General features: G+C 41.8%; 1 protein-coding gene across 2 annotated transcripts in view; it reads left to right on the top strand.

Moving 5' to 3' along the window:
• Window positions 1-20,439, top strand: part of CDK2AP1 (cyclin dependent kinase 2 associated protein 1) — a 28,095-nt gene extending 7,656 nt beyond the window's left edge. The window contains exons 4-7 of one of the 2 annotated variants that reach the window (XM_030583228.1): window positions 7,108-7,186; window positions 15,734-15,840; window positions 16,845-16,971; window positions 19,640-20,439. In XM_030583228.1, coding sequence (XP_030439088.1) covers window positions 15,763-15,840; window positions 16,845-16,971; window positions 19,640-19,707 — 273 coding nt within the window. In that variant the 5' untranslated portion in view covers window positions 7,108-7,186; window positions 15,734-15,762 and the 3' untranslated portion in view covers window positions 19,708-20,439. Of the gene's footprint in view, window positions 1-2,244; window positions 2,518-7,107; window positions 7,187-15,733; window positions 15,841-16,844; window positions 16,972-19,639 lie in introns of those variants that run through there. The other variant, XM_030583227.1, reaches the window with a different exon arrangement.
• The last annotated feature ends 138 nt before the right edge of the window (window positions 20,440-20,577 follow it).

Raw genomic sequence — 20,577 nt, 5'->3', positions numbered from 1 at the left:
GACAGATGGGAACAACTTTTGGTCACTTTGTACCCAAGCCAACTTCACTGAGGTCTGCCCAGAGTGAAAAGTCAGAACAAAAGATAGCCAGTCAAGCCAAGTAATGCTGACATGTATTGCAGGTGCCAAAACTTAAGGGTCTGATTTTCTGTGGTCTTGCACCTTGTGTTGTCATTTACAGATGAGCCGAGAGAGTTGCAGAGTGGATGTAAAATCCTATTGTTCTGTCAGGGTATCAATAGACACCCATTTTGCACAGGTGTCAGTGATGGAGAATCCATCTCTACATTCCTGACAGCTTCCTATCAGTGGAGAAAGAAAAAAAGGGAGTGCTCAGAAAAGTAGAAGGGTCCCTCTGCACCTTGTACTATTGTATTCTAAAGAAAGATGCTTTTATAGAGTCTTTGCTATTTTAAAGACATTTTTTATAGGAGCATTGTATATTTTGAAGCTACCAATGTGAGAACCAGGTAAATCACCCAGACTCCAATTCTCCAAGGCCCTGCACCACATGCAGTTGTTTACACTAATGCAGAGTGGCTGTAGAATACTACTAACTGAGCAAGGTACCATTCTACACCTACTTCACAGACGTGTAAATAACTGCAGAAGGGTCAGGTCAAGGGAGAACCAGGCCCACAAAGAGCTAGGCCAAGAATTGTGTGTTCTGCAAAGTTTTACAAGCATTTGAGGGATTAGTGTAAACACAATTATCTCCAAATCCTGCAGCAAAGTTTCAGGGACAGTCAGGCATCAATTTGCAAAGTGCTGGATGAGGGGGTTTAGCTGTGTGACTCCTGTTGACTTTGATGAGAATTGCGCAGCCAAGCTTTATGTGCCACTTTGAAAATATAGGGTAAAAAGCATATAATTCTATGGCTGAGGTTTTCTGGCCCTGTGCTAATGGAGAACAGCACACATCAGTTGTTTAAACAATAGCCCTCACCACTCTGGGCTCCACTGCCATAACTTGAGATGCATTTCGAGTTGAAAGTGAAACTTCGGAACATCCAGATAATTTGTTTAACAGTAGATCAGGCATCAGCCATGGTTATTCCCATTGGACAGGCTTCTTATGTAGTGTTTAGTGGGTAGAACAAGGGAGTGAAGCTCAGAGACTTGAGTTGTAGGGCCCATTGTGTGACCTTCACCAATTGTTTAACCTCTGTGACTCAGTTTCTCCACCTATAAAATGGAGATCATACCTACCTTCCTTTGTAAAGCACTAATGAACAGAAAGATGGTATAGGCCCAATTCTGTACCATGTACAATGGGAAGATTCCATTCAAAAGGAACAGGATTGGGCCCCATCTGGTTGTAAAACATTAGTAGAAATTATAACAGTGTTACAGCCTTTTCAGAGTGACAATCTTACAATGGAAATGCCATGTCATGTGAAAGTTCCAGCATAGTGCTTAATTCCAGTTGCAGAACCCACTAGAAAGGGCAGTCGGCCACAGTCTGATCAATTACACTCATATACATCTGGAATAATTTTAACTGAATATGCCACAGGTTTACTGTGGATTAAGGATAACTTTGTTGCGATTAAATTGATCCATTGTCTGAATGAGTTTTAGCGTCACAGACTGATGTTTCTAAGACTTTTTAAATTTTATTTTTAAAATTTAGCCTTCTGAATCTGAGTGGACACATTTTTCATTGCCATCTCTTTGCAAACAGAAAACAAGTTAATTATTATCTGCTTTTATTTGTATTAAAACTCTCAGTTGCTGCAGTCTATATTAACCTTCAACCTCTGATCAGACCAAACTGATGGTCTGACAGAAAATGTATTTAGTATATAAAATAATTGAAAGGAACATCTTCTTCACTTTATTAGGAGAATTTGAATAGAAAATTGAAAAAAAAAAGTTGTTAGCAGATATTGCCCACCACTCAAATTAATTGGAAAAATTATAATATTAAACAAAAAAATACAGATTGTCTAATCTGCCATAAAAAAAAAATCCCAGCCACCCTAAAACAAATCCAACTATTTTTATCCTTTTAAGAATGCCCATTCAACATTTCCCCACACCCCCAGCTTCCCCCTTTTAACAAGGCACAGGATAAGAGTTCAGCCCAAAAGTTCTGCCAAAAGTTTCTGAAGTTCATTTAAAAACCAATGTTATTTAAAAAAAAACCCAACCTCTACTGTTTGCTCTTTAAAAATAAAAATGACCCCCTGACCCTCCAGAAAATAAAAATCTAAAGTGCTGTGGGTGCGGAGGACTGGCTGTGAGAGACGCGTGAATTCCTTTTCTCCTCTAAAGTTTTTGGATCCATGTCTCCTAATGATGTATGGATGATATATTGCATTGTGGGTGTCAATATAAGTGACGGCCATATTTGCCGGTGCTGCTACCGCTGTAAACAACCCAAAGTGTCTGGGGGAGACAGAGACGCTCCACTGAATGTCAGGACATTTTTATTTCTTGCATTTGCCATGTCTCTAGGAATGTCTTACAAGCCCAACTTGAACGCCCACCTCCCCGGGACTTCCATCAACCAGGGTAAGTCTCCGATTGCAACTGGAGGGCAAGTTTTCCAGCCCTTTTTGGAAGCACAGAAAGAGCGCCGTGGTGCAGCGCGAATACCTGGGGAAAGCCCCAGACTGTAGTTTTTGTCCAGTTGCATACGTAGGGTCAGATCCTCGGAGCTGATTCATATCCGCCATTATTACTAATCACCCACAGCGCTGCGCTTCCCAAGGAGCAAACTTCGGCTCCCTCCAAACTTCGGCTCCCTCCCCGGGCCCCGCGGCGCCCCGGGGCGCTGCGCCCCGCCTGGCGCCCAGGTGCCGGCCGCCTCCGCGCCGCGCCGCTCAGTTGGTGGCTCTTTTGATCCGGCCGTTCGCTTTCCTCCATGATCGCCTCCCCGGGGCTGCTGATTGATCTGGCTCAGGAATATTCTGTTCGCGGCTCAGCCGCGACCGCTGCTGGCAAGAGGCTGCAAGTGCCTGGCCGCGCGTGGTGTGTGGCCAGGCAGCCCCGCTCTCTGCTGCTCGGGGCTGGGGGGCTGGCGCTCTGGTCCCCCCTTTCTCCAGGGCTGCGCCCCAGAGCGACTTTGAAACAGCCCCCCCGATCTGAAATGGCCCCCTCTCCATCAGGGTTTGTCCTCAGGGGAGAGTCCTTCAAAGTGCTGGAGTCTGGAGGAGATTAGTCTGTGCTGGATAAGTCTTCCTCTGCCAGCATGAGCTTCAGTTAGGGGCTTTGGAGAGGTTAAATTTTGTTAAAGAGCCTCCTTCCCCCCCCCCCGTCTGTTTTTTTTTATTCCCCATCTCCCCTTCCCCCTGCAAAGTGACTGGGGTGGATTTAACTTTTTTATTTTCAGAGGTAACCGTCATTTTTTAAAATTTTAATTTCTGCGGTGAACTTTGCTGGGTGTGCATGTGAAAGAGCGTGCGTGTGTAATTCGGAAAATTCGGAATAAAGCAGCCGCAATTCATTCACTGTGCGATAGTTTCAGGAGATCCCCGTATCTCTGCATGCTGATGGGTATTAAAACAAAAAATGGAGAAGTTGTCTTTAACCGTTCTGGTCTTAACAGCTAGCTCACACATATGGTGTCTACCGGTCTGACCTCAAAATATCAACAGGAAGAAATGTGACTTTATAAAAAAAAGAAAAGAAAGAAAGGCAGAGAGGGAAGTTTTGGTGTCTTAGAAGGGAGTAGAAATATACTTCAGTGGTTTTGCAGCACTGTCTGTGATTCTGTTCCTGGGGTATTAATTACATGTACCCCAAAGAAGCTACAATGAGTGGCAGTTATAGTAGATCTCATTTTGCTGCAAGGAATTGTCACCAGCTGATAGAGAAGAAAGATATGAACTGTAGCCTTGATCCTGCAAACACCTACACATGAGAATAGCGTGAAGCATGTGAGTAGCTGACGTAAATGGGTATTCAGGTGTGTACAATTAAGCATGCATGTAAGTATTTGCAGGATCATGGCCTGAGATCAGCTTGCTACTTAAAAAAAAAAAAGCCAGGAAAAAGGCAGGTTCCTGACTTCAGATTCTTGTGACATACTAAAGCAGTGTCACCAGAAAGAACCAAGCGATGGAACTGTTTGTTCCTTTTTGTCCCTCACTACAGCCAGTGTCTCATTCTCTAAAATACCTCCATAGAAGAGCAGGGACACTGAGCTTTTTGTTTTGATTTTTGGCTTACATCATGGAGCGAGGGGAAAACACAAGTCTAACTGCACATCAGATGAAAGCAACGGGCTAAGACCATAGCAAACATGTTACTGAGCTATTGCTTTAAGTAACTCTGAAAGTTCTTTGTGATTTTTTTTTTGTTGCTGTCATTGTTCTATCTGTATGCTCTCTAATGATCCATGCCATGATTCAAGCTTTACATTTCTTTCATTCCGTTTGTCCTCCTTTTTAGTGGCTTTTCAGCAGTCCCCTGTGATGCTTCTGTGATCCCCGAACTCATGCTTGCTGGGCTCATGTCGTCCTTAACACCCACAGACTCTTAGCAATGAAAAATATTTTAATCGGTATCCAAAATGGGTTCTCTCTTTCTCTCGATCTCCTGCCATTATTCCTCATTTACCAGCCCTTCCTCTAGCTAGTGGCTATGCCAGCATGATGGCCTGAGGCCAAGGGAGTTAGACAAAGCAGTCCTTGCAGGGCACACACTGCATTCAGAGTGATGTGACTGCAAATGGCTTCCCTCCTTGCTGGACCCTAATTCTGAGTTTCAGGAGGTTCCATCTCTCTTGTGTTTAAATTAAATGCCACCAGCTCAGCTAGAAGTGGCAATCCTGGGTTTGCTTCCAAACCTGGGGTTAGAGCATCCCTTTCCTTTGAACCCTGTAGAGGGGCTGAATGCAGGACATCTGTCCCTTTGGCCTGAAATCAGCTCTGCAGAAGCTGCTCTGTGGGAACTTGGAGTGGTTGGGGCTCAGTGGTTTGAGGGGATGTGGCCAGCTTGGGGTATCTATATAATAATGGCGATGCTCTGTGCTGCAGGGTTTTTGGTGCAAGTGGGACTGGAGGGGTTGTGGTCCATATTTTCCGAAGTCTGTGTCTTCACTGCACAGTTAACTTGTGTTGTCTATGCACTGGTTAATTCCTCTCCACTTAGTCTAGTTCGAGTGAGAGTGGCCACTCTACAAAATAACAGGTGAGCTACCCAGAGTGGTTCTATTAGCAGCTGATGAGTTGTACTAACCTGACCTGCAGACTATACTGCCAGGCAGGGCAGCCACCACCAGCTAAAAGGTCACCACCCTGGGGTGTTTGTGTGTGGATGGGTCTCGAATTAGGGACAATGCTCAGGTTACAAACCAAGTTACTTGTGCAGTGAAGGCAAGCCCTGAGAGAGAGGAGAGTTGCCATAGGGGCAGGAAGGGCTGTAAAGGGTTAATGGGAGATCTGTGGGGATTCCCTGCAGATCTTGGGATGGCTGCGTAAGTAAAGTCGGTCTACTCCACAGGTGGTTTAAACCCCCTCCCCAGCTATATAGTACTATGGGTGCTCCAGGGGCCTGATTCACCACTGCCTTGCAGCATTGTCATTTACACTAGTTCAAAGAGAGAGTCATTTGCTTCCAAAGCAGAGTTTTACACTGGCTCTGAACTTGCTTTGCCCAGCTGTGAGTGATGACGCAAAGCTCAGGGCATCGAGGGTTTAGGCCCCATGTGATTAAACTTGCAGTGTTTTTCCAGGTATCTGTAGTCTTCCCACTCTGGAGCCTGGGCTCTTGTGGTGTAACATTCAGTGCTGGTCCTGTGTTTCTAAACCAGCCACTTGCAGACATGTTCTTAATCTCAAACACAAAACCTTCAATTTTTTAAGGTCCTTTTTATTTTTATTATCTCACTCACTTTTTTTGTTTTGCTTTGTTTGTTTAAACAGGGTTTAAGCCATTATGGTTGTATTTTGTTTGCACACCAACATCTTTAATAATTTCACCTGGAATCTGCACAGCTCTGGGAATGGTATTTGCAAGGGGCATACTGTATCAGTCTCTTATTATTATGATTATTTTTGATGGCTTAACAAAATGCTAAGATCAGAGTGAAGTTTTAAAACGTGCATGTGTAGAATCAAATTCCAGCAGATTATTATAATGTTAAAATAGTAGGCTGCATCCCGGCTCCGTGTTCTTCAACAGCAACCCTTTAAACAGAAAAAATATTGTCACCTAGGACTTCTGTAGTTCTCACTGTGCCTGCAGTGTTACCACTCGAACTTTACAGTGACTGAGATTCTCTGGCTCCAAAATCACAAGTACCTCCCACCACTTGAGCCAAAAGAGAATCTCCATTATCTGGTATCAGTATAGTAGGGGCACAACACAGCTTGAGAGTTCTGATTCCAGCCAGAAGAGGGCAGTAGAACATATGCACGCTAGCTAGTCTCTTATGTCCAATAATATGTTACATTATTAATATTAAGGCTCTCACTCAGCTCCATAAACAAACTGCTTCCTTAACGTTCTTTATGTAATGATATTTAACATGATCCTGTTGTCCGTATTCAGGTTTTATGGAGTGGGGGAGTCTATTGTGCCACAGCAGTGCAGAAAATAAAGTACTCTGTTAAGATAGCAGTTTGTGGAGCTTTTACATACTAAACTATGCTAGACACAAGGAGTAATTTGTAGGCATTATAAGAGCTTTAACATTGGTTTTCCAGATTTACATTATTTTTTTTTTTAATCTTTCTTGTCTTAGATTCACTCTTTCAAAGATTCACAGTGGCATTGTATTTATGACTGTAATTAAATTTGCTAAAATTTAATACAGCACTTGCTCACTCTTCACTGGAAGTCCAAGTCATGTTAAAAATATTCTGAAAAGAACTGAGCTAAACATGCTGATTAGTTTACTTTTTCCAGATGTAACTCACCTGGTCCTTTATCAAATGACTGCTACCTTCCCCCCTCCCACCCAAAAAAATAGGAATGGATAATGGGAGGGGGACACTGACAGGTATTTTTCTCTATTTTGAGCAAAAAAAGGTGTGGAATTTACAAAACCGAATATGAATGTCCTTTGTCTATGTATAAAATGTTAAAGCTTAAAAGAGGTTCTTTGGCTGTTACAGAAGAATAACTTCGCATTTTTTGTTTGTTTTTGTTTTTAAGGAAATCGCCTGATTCTCATTTGGCTTCCATCTACACCAAAGCCCATTTCCAGGCTCTGGCAATGTAAAGGGGATTTAAAGTGGGTGTAAATATAAAGTAAATAGATATAATGAATGTCTCATTTACACTGTGAGAGCACGGTTAAGGGGATCAGTCCCAATATTTTCTACAAAAATGGCTTTTTTATTGTTTGTTTATTTAAACATTCAGTGGGACTGGAGAGTTTAGGGGAATTGGTAATAAGACACTGAGTGTTTCACTGCTAGGTTGGCAGTGCCTGTCCCATTCATTGCCCTGGTGCAGCAATAGGATCTGCCTGCATAGACACTGATGCCTATGTGGCATCTTAATTATTAAAATAATAGAACTGTCAGACTGGAAAGGACCTTGAACCAATTTCTAGTCCAACTCCCCACACTGAGTCAGGACCAAGTAAACCTAGACCATCCCTGACAGGTGTTTGTCCAACCTGCTCTTAGACACTTCCAATGATGGGGATTCCACAACCTCCCTTGGAAGCATATTTCAAGATTAACTACCCTTATAGTTAGAAAGTTTTTCCTAATAAATAACCTAAATCTCCCTTGATGCAGATTAAGCCCATTACTTCTTGTCCTACCTTCAGTGAACAATAGATCACCATCTTCTTTTTATAATATCCCTGAACAGATTTGAAGACTGTTAGCAGGTCCCCTCTCAGTCCTCTTTTCTTTAGACTAGCATGCATTAACAGGTGTGTTGTAAACAAGACACGAGAAGTCATTCTTCCGCTTTACTCTGCGCTGGTTAGGCCTCAACTGGAGTATTGTGTCCAGTTCTGGGCACCGCATTGCAAGAAAGATGTGGAGAAATTGGAGAGGGTCCAGAGAAGAGCAACAAGAATGATTAAAGGTCTTGAGAACATGACCTATGAAGGAAGGCTGAAGGAATTGGGTTTGTTTAGTTTGGAAAAGAGAAGACTGAGAGGGGACATGATAGCAGTTTTCAGGTATCTAAAAGGGTGTCATCAGGAAGAGGGAGAAAACTTGTTCATCTTAGCCTCCAATGATAGAACAAGAAGCAATGGGCTTAAACTGCAGCAAGGGAGATTTAGGTTGGACATTAGGAAAAAGTTCCTAACTGGTAGTTAAACACTGGAATAGATTGCCTAGGGAAGTTGTGGAATCTCCATCTCTGGAGATATTTAAGAGTAGGTTAGATAAATGTCTATTAGGGATGGTCTAGACAGTATTCGTCGTGCCATGAGGGCAGAGGACTGGACTCGATGACCTCTCGAGGTCCCTTCCAGTCCTAGAGTCTATGAGTCTATGCTTTGCACTTGTCTTCATTAAATTTAATCTTGTTGATTTCAGACCAATTCTCCAGTTTGTCCAGATGGTTTTGAGTTTTAATCCTGTCTTCCAGAGTGCTAGTAACCCTTCCCAGCCTGAAGTTATCCACACATTTTATAATCATACTCTTCACTTCACTAGCCAAGTCATTAATGAAAATATTGAATAATGCCAGACCCAGAACTGGACCCTACTATTTACGCCCTCCCAGTTTGACAGTGAACTATTGATAACTACTCTCTGAGTATGGTCTCGCAATCAGTTTTGCACCCACATTATAGTAATTTTATCGAGACTACATTTCCCTAGTTTGCGTTTAAGAACATGTGGGGCTGTCAAAAGCAGTAGTGAAACCAAGATACATCACATCTACATCTTCCCCCCATCCACTAAGCTAGTAACCCTGTCAAAGAAGGAAATGAGGTTGGTGTGGCGTTACTCATTCTTGACAAATCCGTGTTGGCTGTTACGTATAACCCTGTTATCCTCTGGGCACTTACAGTTTGATTGATACCTGGAAAGATACTGGAACATTATTAAACAAAGTTAGGTTGACTGGTCTGTAATTCCCTGGGTTCTCTTGGTTCCCCTTTTTAAAGATAGGTACCATGTTTGCCCTTCTCCACCTGTCCTCCATGAGATTGCAGTGAAATTTTATGTAAAAAGAATTAATGTTCTTTCCTTCTAAGTTTGAACATTAAAACCACAATTCAGACTGATGTGATTGTAAAATGGCCAGATTCCACAAACTGGGCCTCGCATCTGGGGTGAAATCCTGGCCCCATTGATTTCTCTCTTTGTGGGTAGTCACTTGCACCTGTGCCCAGGGGCTGTAGAATTCCACCCAATCAAAAAGGCAGCAGTTTGCCTAGAGTACAAGGCAGTGGAGGAATTTACCAATGATCTTAATTCTGCTCTCACTTAAACCAGGTTTACATGGCTGTGACACCAATAAGTTCAATAGAATTATTTCCAATTTACATTAGTGGTTTTGGGAGTAGAATCAGGCCTATATGTTCATTACACAATCTTAGTTGGGCAAATGTGTTAAACTCATAATTAATCGACTTGTATAAAAAATGCAATTTAAGATGAACTGGCTTTTTCGTAGGGCTGAGAGTTCTGTGTGGGGTTTTGTTCTTAAGAAAAAGCTTTTAATTTCTGCTCTACTTAGAAACATCAGGTTTTGCCTTGATTGATTGATTGATTAATTGCCAGAGGATTCTATGGATGACTAGACAAGTGGGGGGATTTGACATCACAAGAAAATGACAGCTTAGCAACTGAGAGGGGAGTAGGGTTTTATTCTGACTGTTTCAGATGTGTTTTTTAACACCTATTTTTGCTCAAATGCTTGACAAACACTTGGGATAAAAGCACTTTGTGAAAAATTCAGACCTCCTGCAGAGGCACTGTGGGATAATTGTGTGGATTTTCTCCAGCAAGCACCAAAATGTTCACAGATTTTGTGCTAGTATAAATACTTTAGTTAAAATAATAAAATCAACCCCCTAACTAGTTATACTTGTAGGACCCCTAGTGTGGAAACAATTATACTGGAATAAATATTCCTTATATTTGTATATTTTTTTCCCTTTCCCATACAGGAATAACTACACTGCTATAAACACCTGTAACTCTATGCAAGGGGAGGTGGGGGTGTTGTACCACTTTAGCTACTTCTGTGTAATTAAAGCAGTACAACTTTTGAGTGTAGACAAGGCCGCAGTTAAGCAGCACAGTAGGTTTGGATGCGATAAATATGCCACATGGTTGTGTGGTGACAAAAGCTGCCACCATGTAGCTGTAACTGTCTATGGGTGTTGTAAGCACGTCAGATGAGAGTGCCTTGACTGGCTACAGAAACGCAGTTTACTTTGCAGCTTGCACAGGGTTTTGTGAGCTCTCTAAGCACAACCTGACTTCTCATCCACTTCACTTGTTGGCAACAGCAGTAGATTTAAAAATACAAATTCTCCTCAACCAGACGAGTGAAACCAGAGAGAATTGAAGGAGCAGCTCTGCAGGAAGGAAGAGGAGTTAAAGGCAGGACAGCTGGGTGGGAGGCAGATAGTGCTCCATCCAGCTCCTACTGCAGTCAGTGGAAAGTTCCTGCTGCCTTCAGTGGGAGCTGGGTTGGGCACATAGGGCCTGATTCCAGGCCCGTTGAAGTCTGTGGGATCTTTCCATTTACTTGAATTTCACTGGATGTTGAATCAGGTTGAGAGAGAGCAGCTGGAGGTAAGTTCGGGGGCTGGAAGGGGGAGGACTGGGAGTAAATGTGAAAAGTCATTCCAAGAGTGCAGCTGAATCTTGAGAGGAGGGGATGTCTGAGTCTGAGGAGCGCAGCTAGCATCTGCCGTTCCTCCAGAGGCTCTGGTGACAGTCGTACTCCAGCATTAGTCTCTCTTAACTGTTTGTGATATTGCTAACTGCCAGCATTCAAAGTAATGAGTCAGGCCCCAAAATCATGAGATTGTCCCTTAAAATCATGAGATTTAGAAAAAATACATTTGGGGTTCTTGTCTGATATGTGGTTTCTGAACCTTCGGGGGCACTTGGGTCACTTTGCAAGCTTTTTTCCAGCAGCCAAGAGAAACTGAAACTTAAAAACTTCTATTTTTGAACTTCTCTAAACATTGCTAAACATTTCTCTTTTTAAAAAAATATGCAAGCTGAGATTCTCACATGATCACTTTCCTCCAGCACCTGGAGCATTAAGAAGAACATCAAATAGTGCAAGGCTTGTGATAAATCCAGGAGCGTTGTCGGCAATGTTTACATCTAAAGCTAGATAAATCAGCACGCCTATCATCTTGTCACCCACACCTTTATCAATATCAGCATGGATTGGCTACCAGCCTAGGGTTAGGCGACGTGCATCCTAAAATCACCACCATCAGACCTTACACCCTTCAGTGACGGTCAGCAGCCTTGACCTCAGTTGGATTAACCAGGGGAGTGAATTTGAGTTGTCCCTGCCCCTGCCACTCTCCTCTCAACCTCCACATGGATAGTGAGAACATACTGCTCCAGGTCCCAGATGTTCAGGTCTAGAGTCTGACTCCAGCTTGCCTTATCCCTGGTGCTGGCAGAGGGAGAAAGCTGCTCAGGTAGCCTGGACAGATGCCATATAAGTGCTCTGCAGATCTCATCGGCACTTTGGATCAGCCCAGGGTTGATGCCAGAGAAAGACGACATCCAAACACCATGCTGGATCTTTTACCCTCTTCTATGCAGTACAGTCATTTTGACCTCTTGACCTGGTCTCCTATGACTTTGGGGCTCGCTGGCCTGGTTTTGCTGCTCATTATAATGACAGGGTCCAGCAAATATAATTTGAAATCTATTAAATGCTTACATACCCAAATGTATTTTGGATTAACTACGTAAAAAAGTCTAAGACCCGGGGTCCTTCCAGGGGTTTAATGGGAGAGTTGAGAGGCTAAGAAGGTCTGTTACCCCTCACCAGACATTAATTCTCAGGAAATACTCTGCACTCAAGCTCTTTATCAGGATCACAACCGCATTTTAAATAAATACAAAAATTTGATTTTCTTTTTATTGAGCCGAGTCCCACACACTCCTCCACTCTCTCTGGGAATGACTGGCAGGTATCTGACATAGGCACTTGCAGCGCATGGAGAACTGGTATCACAGCCAACCTAAATCCCCTTCTTTGTTCTCTGTGCCTGCTGCTACTGATAAAGTGGTTGGCGCATGGCATTATGTCTTATTACATTTTTGATGCAGACTGCAAAGAAACAGGTAAACTCACCATGGTTACCGCTACTTGTCATTCGGCAGGACATTCTTTGCTCTGTAATGGCCTCTAGTGTCTGCATCACAGCTTTGCATATGCTGTGAGTAAAGTAGACAATACAGTGTCCCTAGCTGCTCCAGTGCCAAAATTCCATTGATCTAGTTATTAATGAGAAGAGATGCAGTTGGTGTGACTAAAATCCCAGTGCCAATCCATTCCCCACAGCTCTCTGACAGGATCAGCCTTTTAGTAAATTCTCCGTAGTGGTTGTACACTTTTCCCTTTAATGCTAATTCAGCCACTGTCAGAATCTGCAGCTACTCTATACTGCAATGCCATATTGTTGTCAGCGTCCAGATCTGTGAAACTTTCTCATGCAGCACCTTGCTGCGGTGTCACTGCTTTGTCTCCATGCATCAGGCACCTGATGGTTTTTGTTCTTATCTGTACGCTCCTTATGTTGTAATCTTGACTTCTATCCAGACTGGGAACATGACATAGTTCAAATTAACATGGTCTAAGCAGGAGATCAATGAAATGTCTGCTCGGTATTGTTGTTAAAAGCAGCCAACTGAAACAAACAATTTTAGTTGTTTTCTACTTTTTTTTTTTTTTTTACTTCATAACCAATAGGAAAGATGTGGTGGCTAGTTGCTAGGACAGGTGACTGGAGTCTGGACTCTTGAATGTCTTGTCCTTGTTAACTGGTTCAGGGCTTGACCCTGTAAATGCCTTTCCACCCAGGTGGTGTCCTTATTACTGCAAGCAGTTCCGCAGACTTCAGTTAAGACTTTTCAGAATCACCTGGTGGAAAGCATTCACAGGATTGGGCCCATACTTTGTGAATGTAGGGAAAGACACTTAACCTACCTATGCCCAGTTTTCTTTTCTGTAAAATGGGCACAATCAAACTCCCCTTCCTTACAGCATGCTGGGCTAATTAATGGTTGTAAAGCATGATGAGACCTTTGGAGGAAAGGTGCTACTTCCTGCAAAGTAGCATCATGGATGTCTGTTTGACAACATTATTATAGACTTTTGAAATGTTGGGTAAAATGTGGATATAAAAATATTGCAAGTGTAAGTGTGTCCTGAGACAACCACCCACATTACAGAGTGTAAGAATAGAGAATGGTAAGGTGTACCATCATTAGGAAAAAGGTGTGTTCGTACCTCATGTTAGCAACCCTTTCAAGATGAGGCAGTCTGTAATTTTTCAAACAAATTAGCAGATTGAGCTAAAGGTTAAAGGGGAGATGAGTCTTCAACTCAAGCAGCTGACTCATGAAAAAGCTAAAGCCCACCTTGTCTTCACTAGGATTTGATCTCACATTAGCTAACTCAAGTTAAGAACACTCTTTCTTTTTGTAGTGAAGACCAGGCCATCATGGTTCCCTGTGATTGCTATAGAAGCACAAAATTAGGAAGATTAGAGTCATAGTTCCATCATGCACTCAATAGCACTTCTTAGAGCGTGATCTCTGCTTCCTCTGGTGGTGTCCTTGCAAAAATAAATAAGAGTCAGGAGTAAAACACTAAACGGAACAAAATGACTCTCACAATGTCAAATCCTTTTCATTTGTATTTCATTTAAATTCCAAATAGGGCCATGGACGTGGGAAGGGAGTGGGAGAAGCCTTGAAATTTTCAGGGAAGGAGTTTGTAGAGAAGGGAGCCGATGTGTCTGAGAGGCTGCACAGAAAGCCTGGACAGAGGGAAGCTACTGTGGGAGCAGGAACATTTAAAGAGGAGGAGGAGAGAAAGAACAGCTAAACATGACAATATAAATCCCCCTTAGGTCAGATTCTGCAACCCCTACTTGGGCAGAACTCCCAAGAAGGTTATGAAAACAAGCAGCAGGACTGGGACCCTTACATGCCTTTTTATGTTTTAAATGGTGCATTTTCCTGAAAAGGATGATAGACAATGACTGAGGAGGCTGTTTCAGTGGGCAGAGGAAGTGAGATCAATAGGTGCCATTAGCAGACTCGTGTGGACAGAGGTTGAGCCCTTAAATCAGCAATGCATAACACTGGATCTATCGTGTGCGTCTCCTTTAACTGTTGATCGTGGCCCTCCAGGAAAAGGGGGAAGTGATCTGATGTTTCTGCTCCCTCCTCCCCCATTTTGAATATTAGAAACAGATTAAGGAATCTGTTTAGATTCTCCTCTACCGGGGCAGATCTTTGACAGATAACACTGGTCTTGTAACTCTTGGTTAATGTAAAAAGCCACATTAACTTATGGAATAATAAAGGACACAAAAGGTTTTGGGTTTATTTGGGGGAAGCGTAGGAGGAATGTTCCTGTGCAGTATGAATAACTCACCTTGAACTCCTTGAGGAAAAGGCACTTTCTGAAAGATTGCATCAAGTACAGCAGTTATCTTATGAGGAACGTATTATTTAAAAAATAATCAAGATGGAACATTAAGTAGATAATTGCCTCTGTTACTTTACGATCCATGCCAGATTTATTGACCCTAGAAGTAATGTCTGTCCGTATTTACCTAAGGGGACCATAAAGCTTGATAGTGCCAAAAGTAAATATAGGTTCATAATAAAAATGTTCTGTCAGTGCAGTTTAACTTCACTCTGAAGTCTGATGATATCGTGAAATATCAGACTTAGTAACACAAAAGTGGTGTTATATTAGTGATCTCTTTCCTTGGTTTATTTGCATAGCCCAATCCTACTGGTTAAAAATGTCTGACATCACACAAGAGATGAATGTGATGAACAATATTCACTGCTGATGTCACACAATGAATAGTTGTGGTGTAGGCTCAAAATAGCTTTTAGGGTGATTTGCATTGCAAATATGATGACTATTTGAGTTGTAAAATTATAGCCATATTTAAAGTAAGTCTACAGAACATTTGATTTTATATAGTGTTGATTTTTTAACAGTACAAATGATATAACCAGGCTTGGCAGAACTTAAATTTTACTTTTTCAGTGTTTATTTTTGAGCATGTTTTTTCTATTAATGATTTAAATATTCACAGTTGTGCAGAATGATGGGGTGTGGGGTCAGACAGTAGACGCTAAGGTTCACAAAGTTTAAACTTTATAACTGTTAAAACACAAATTGTCAAAATATATCAAGTAAATATCCTTAAATCAGACTCTTAAGTTCTCAAGCGGCTTTTTTCTTACTTTGCCTATCTGTAAATTGTGATTATTATCAATGGGAGAATTTTTGTCATGGGTTTGTGGGGGTTGGGTGAAATTATCATTTGCTGACATTTACCAATTACAGTTCTAATCCTTCCAAGTCTAGATATATCTTTAATGTTATGGCCCTGCACTTCTTTCACTTGTACAGTGTACACTACAGGATGGTTACTTTAACCGTCTGTCCAGTTTGCAGTGAACAGTGTGACTCCAGAGTTAGTGATCTGGCAAAAAATGTGGAGAGGTTAATGTTTATTTAAAACCAACACCACCTCACTGAATTATGCCCCAATGGGTATTGACCAGTTCATCCTCAGATAATAAATCTTGCTTTCCTATTTTTTCTTCCTCAAAAGCTGGAAGCGTTCACTCTCCCTCCACAAGTATGGCAACCTCTGCACAATACAGACAGCTTATAAATGATTACGGACCCCCGTCTCTAGGCTATACACAAGGGATGCAGGTAAAATTCAAATTTTTTTAAATTGTATTGGTGACAAGGTTTGAGCAGTAGTATGAATTGTGGCATGTAGACTGATGTGACCCTCACTTGCTTTGAAATGAAACATAAATGGCAGACAGATTCATCACATGCATCCTGGTTTCATATTAAACTAACTGCAGTGCTCATTGGGGGTAATAGAATCATGTGTAAGTCTGAAAGGGACTTCAAGAGGTCGTTTAATCCATCCTCCCATGCTGAGGCAGGGTATTTAATAACTAACCATGAGTCCCTGCCCTTCTGACCACTGGTGAACTGTGATGTGAGTTGTGTTCGAAGACAAAGGCACAGGTATAAAACGGTCAAAGATTATAATTTGATGGTAAAGGCTGCACCAAACAGGACTCTATTAGTATTACTTTTAAAATACAAAATAATATTTAATGGTAAATATATCTGTAAATAAAGATTTACCCCAGCAAAAGAGTTATAAAATGCATGATCCAAACCTTCCTGTTGGCTGCTGCAAGAATCTAACTGGTCAACTTTTGTGGAGTGGCTTCTGCCATTTAACAGGGAGAAGGAGGCCTTCTCTGGACAGCTTTCTTGTATCTCTCTCTCACTGACTCCACCTATTTTAACATACCTGAAAACATGTCTGGTCAGTTTTTGCCTGTACTACCACTTAAAATTAGAATGAATGGAGGGACAGAGAGATGAACTTGTGCATTGTGCTAGTTAATGATTTGCAGTACTGTTCTGATGAAATGTTAAAAGGTCCCAGCCCTGCAGTCAGATCTGCCATGATAGATCCTTGCAACTGCATCGTACCTCCTCGTATCCGATTGCAGGAGCAGGGCCTAATGCAGCATTGTGTTTAAAATCCTGTAAAACTATCAACTTGATGCATTTAGTGCAAGTGACCATGATCAACTGGGGCACATTATGAAACAGATTCTTATGATTGTTTTAATCTGCTATTATTTTTTGCCATGTATAATTGATTAATTTATTTCAAACTGTAGGGTACCAGCAGCAGTCAAGTACCACAAAGCAAATATGCAGAACTTCTAGCTATCATAGAAGAATTAGGAAAAGAAATTAGACCTACATATGCTGGAAGTAAAAGTGCCATGGAGAGGCTAAAACGAGGTAATTGTTTTTATAGAATAGACAGGTTTTTTTTTATCCATTATTTACAAACCATTTCCCCACATCCCTTACTTCAGAGCTGGGGGCACTCTTACAGCTGGCTTGACTTAGTGTGTTTAGCTGAGTTGCTTGTTAAACATGGCTTAGCAATCTCCCGTTCACCTCCTGTGTGACAAACCAATGACTGAATGTATTTCATGTGCACAGAGGGGCGTAACTTGCACCTTCTTCCAGCCCCCTCACTGTATACATAACATCAGTGTAGGCTCCCAAAAGACTTACTTAGAATCCCCTAAACTATACTCCAAACCATGTACCAAAGTGTCACTTATACATCACCTTTCCAGCTGGCCCACTTTATCTTAACTGAATGTATCTTTGCTAGAAGAGATTCTACGCTGTGGTAACTTGCATATTGAGGGGCCAGTAAAGAGGCATGTGGGGGAGGGGGAACAAATGGGAGGCTAACATTGAACTAGCCAGCATCTTCCTCTATCACATGTATTCCTACTCCTCCTGGCTCCCCTGTTTGTAAATTCCACTTGTTTAGACATCAATAAGCAGATGTAAGTAGATCTAAGGGAGCCTGAGGCTACTAGAGTCTAAGGGCCCAGTTCAGTTCCTTTTGGCCAGCAAAAGAGGGTGGTAAGTATCCTTTCCTCTTGGCTGGGGAAATCATTGCATGCCTACAGCTGGTGTAGCCAGCTCCACACCATCCCATGCAGGAGGCATGTCTAGGACATTTCTGAAGTGCTGCTGGAGTGACCCATAAGGGCCATGGGCAGTTGGGTGCAAGGGAGTTCCCCAAGCTGCTCTATCCTGTGCCAGAGGCTAAAATAGTCTCTGATTAGCCCAGCAGCTGGGTGGTGCAAAGGTGGCATTAAGTCAGCTATACTTAAGGCCCAACTATTCAGGGGAGAGTAATGTATCTGCCACCATGTGCAGTAAAATGAATAGTAGCTGTTCTTGGAAGGGATGCGATAAAGTCTGCTGCTAAGAGTGGTAAAGTGGAATCTAGGCTGACAAATCAATGTTGCAGGAGTCTCTTTATTGCACTGGCTGAACCAGTGTCAAAATAAATCAAGAATGGCAATAGGCTAACGAGAAGGATGTGTCAGAGACCTGGAAAAGTTCAGACTGTCAGGACGAACAAGTGCTTGCTGAACAGTTGCTAGATTAAAGTTGTGCTTTCCTACGTTACAGTGAGTATGTATTTATATAGGCATCATGGATATCAGCCAATTTTTCTGACATCTTCTGACTCAGACACTTGCCCACTCAATAGCGGAGGTGGTTCCTACGAGGAGGAATTAAGTGTGTGTGTGGGGAGCAAACAGTAGTATGATGGGGCAGGTCTGGGGGAATCTTGCAGGTGTCCCTCAAAGGAGCGGGAAGGTATCTGCTATATGGAGCATTCCTCCTGCAGGAGACTTCTGTCTTGTGCTCCACCAGCTTAAAAGCCACACATGCTGTCAAGTTCTGAAATCAATTAACTGTCTGAGTTTTCTACCTAATTCAGGGTAGCTCTGCTGCATAAACTGGGCACCTTGCCAGATAAAGTCTAATGTGCTGCTTTGGGTCCATATCTGTGCATACTATAGGTACAGGCACCAATTTCCTAGTGTGCATATCTATATTTAACCCTTTGAAAATCCTTGTAACCCTAAATTTTCTAGTGTAATTATTTAATGGGCAATTATTTCTTTGGGTGCAATCACTGGCTGTTGCTCTGTGACCTTAAAGCTTCCAGGCTGGCAGTTCTTCAGAGGCAACGTACTTTGAGTTTGATGAGGCTAAGCATCTCCTGCTGCTCAACAGCAACTCCTCCACCCAGTTAAGGAGCAGTAGTGGTGAGCTCTGCGCAGAAACCAAACTATTCTCTCTTGCCCTGAAAACTTGCTGCCAGAGTGTAGCGCTGTCTGCACTGGGCAAGTCATACCAAAATCTCCCTTGGACCAAACACAGGCTCAGATTCCACTGCTGTGAACTTTGGTAGCACTAATCTAGATCTGCCACTAGTGTTTTAAGTACCAAGGCTGAGACTTAAGCTGCTTTTGAAAATTCCAGTTCATGTCAACGAGACCTGAGCAAGGTTAGACGACATGGTGCTTAAAATGATGGCCTATCTATGCTAGCACTCTGTGTTGTTAACACTGGGGGAGCTTAGACTATGATTTTCAAGGTGACAGTTATGGGTCTGTGTTGAGAGACACCTTCTCAAAGACAAAATTACTCAATGGACAGATCAGGCTTTTTGATTCGATTATTTTTAGCAGATTTTCAAATTACAATTATGCAATTTTTTTTAATTAAGATTTGCAGTTTAAAATAGGCCTGAGCTGCAAAGTTTAGATCCATCGCTGAATGTGGAACTTAAGTTCACAGGTTCCTGGATTCAGGGTTTTGGTCAGGACACATTTTTAACTGAAGTTTAACACAATGGTCCCTTCTGGCATTAATCTGCGAAAAGATGCCAGTTAGGAGAACCAAACTCACTTGCTTTAACTGCAGTTGGGATGCTGGGGGATGCTGCTGCGGCTGCCGCCGCAGTTATGGTACATTGCCACACCCTTTCAAGCTATTTTAGGACAGAAACATTAAACCACTTTTTTTAATTTCAACTGTCACCTAATCTAATGCTTCCAAAAAATCTACTGTTCTTTTGCAGGCATCATTCATGCTAGAGGATTAGTTCGGGAATGCTTGGCTGAGACTGAACGGAATGCAAGATCCTAGCCTACTAATTAAGTTACAAGACTTTCCATCTCTTTCTGAAGAAAAACGTAATACTTTTTCCTTTTGAAACATGCAGATGAATCTTTTTATTTTGAATGTTTTACTCTTTTTTTTGTCCTTATGAAAATGTACAGTTAAGAATGAATGAGAAGATTTTTCAATTTATTGAGGGTTTACATTTTTTTTAGATGTTAAACTCCCCAAATTCTTTCTAAAAGGTTACGACTAAAACTGCATGCAGAGGAATGTTTTCTCTCCCGCAGACTATACTTAAGTTCCTTTCTTATCCAGCCACAGTCTTTTTTTTTTTTTTTTTTAAATTTCTTTCACTATATTCACTTAACCCCCCATGGTCAATCTTTCAACCTTTGACATAAGCTCTAAGGATTTTTTTTTAAATAACTGCACTGGTAGCATGTTTTACCTAGTAGTCGGCTATACTCACACAGTTTGCCACACAGATAGACCCTGCTTAGAAATAACCCTTTTTTTGCATAAGCATTTGCATGATTGTTAGTGCTTTGGAGTCCATTTAAAGTGCATGAGTTATAAATACAGAAGATAGAGCAACCTAACAAACAATAACAAGGTCCCAGAAAACTAATTTTCACCCTAAGGCTGAAGATTTCAATTTTAAGTTTGCCAAAAAACAAAATTCTGGATAAATTACTAAAACTTATTTGCATCTTTGTATGTATTTATTACTTGATGTAATAAAGCTTATTTTCATTAACAATTTGTATTAAAACAGTATGTACAGTCACTTTAATCAACCTTATGTTAAAAGTGCAAAAGAACTCAGTAGATAGGCCAATGTTTAACCTTCATGCAGGAGCCTCAAGTCCAGGAACAGACTAGGGAACAGTGCTG

The sequence above is a fragment of the Gopherus evgoodei genome, chromosome 13 (assembly GCF_007399415.2).
Source record: "Gopherus evgoodei ecotype Sinaloan lineage chromosome 13, rGopEvg1_v1.p, whole genome shotgun sequence".
Lineage (NCBI taxonomy): Eukaryota > Metazoa > Chordata > Testudines > Testudinidae > Gopherus > Gopherus evgoodei.
The sequence above is the reverse complement of the archived record's forward strand: the minus strand, read 5'-3'. Positions and strand labels throughout refer to the sequence as shown.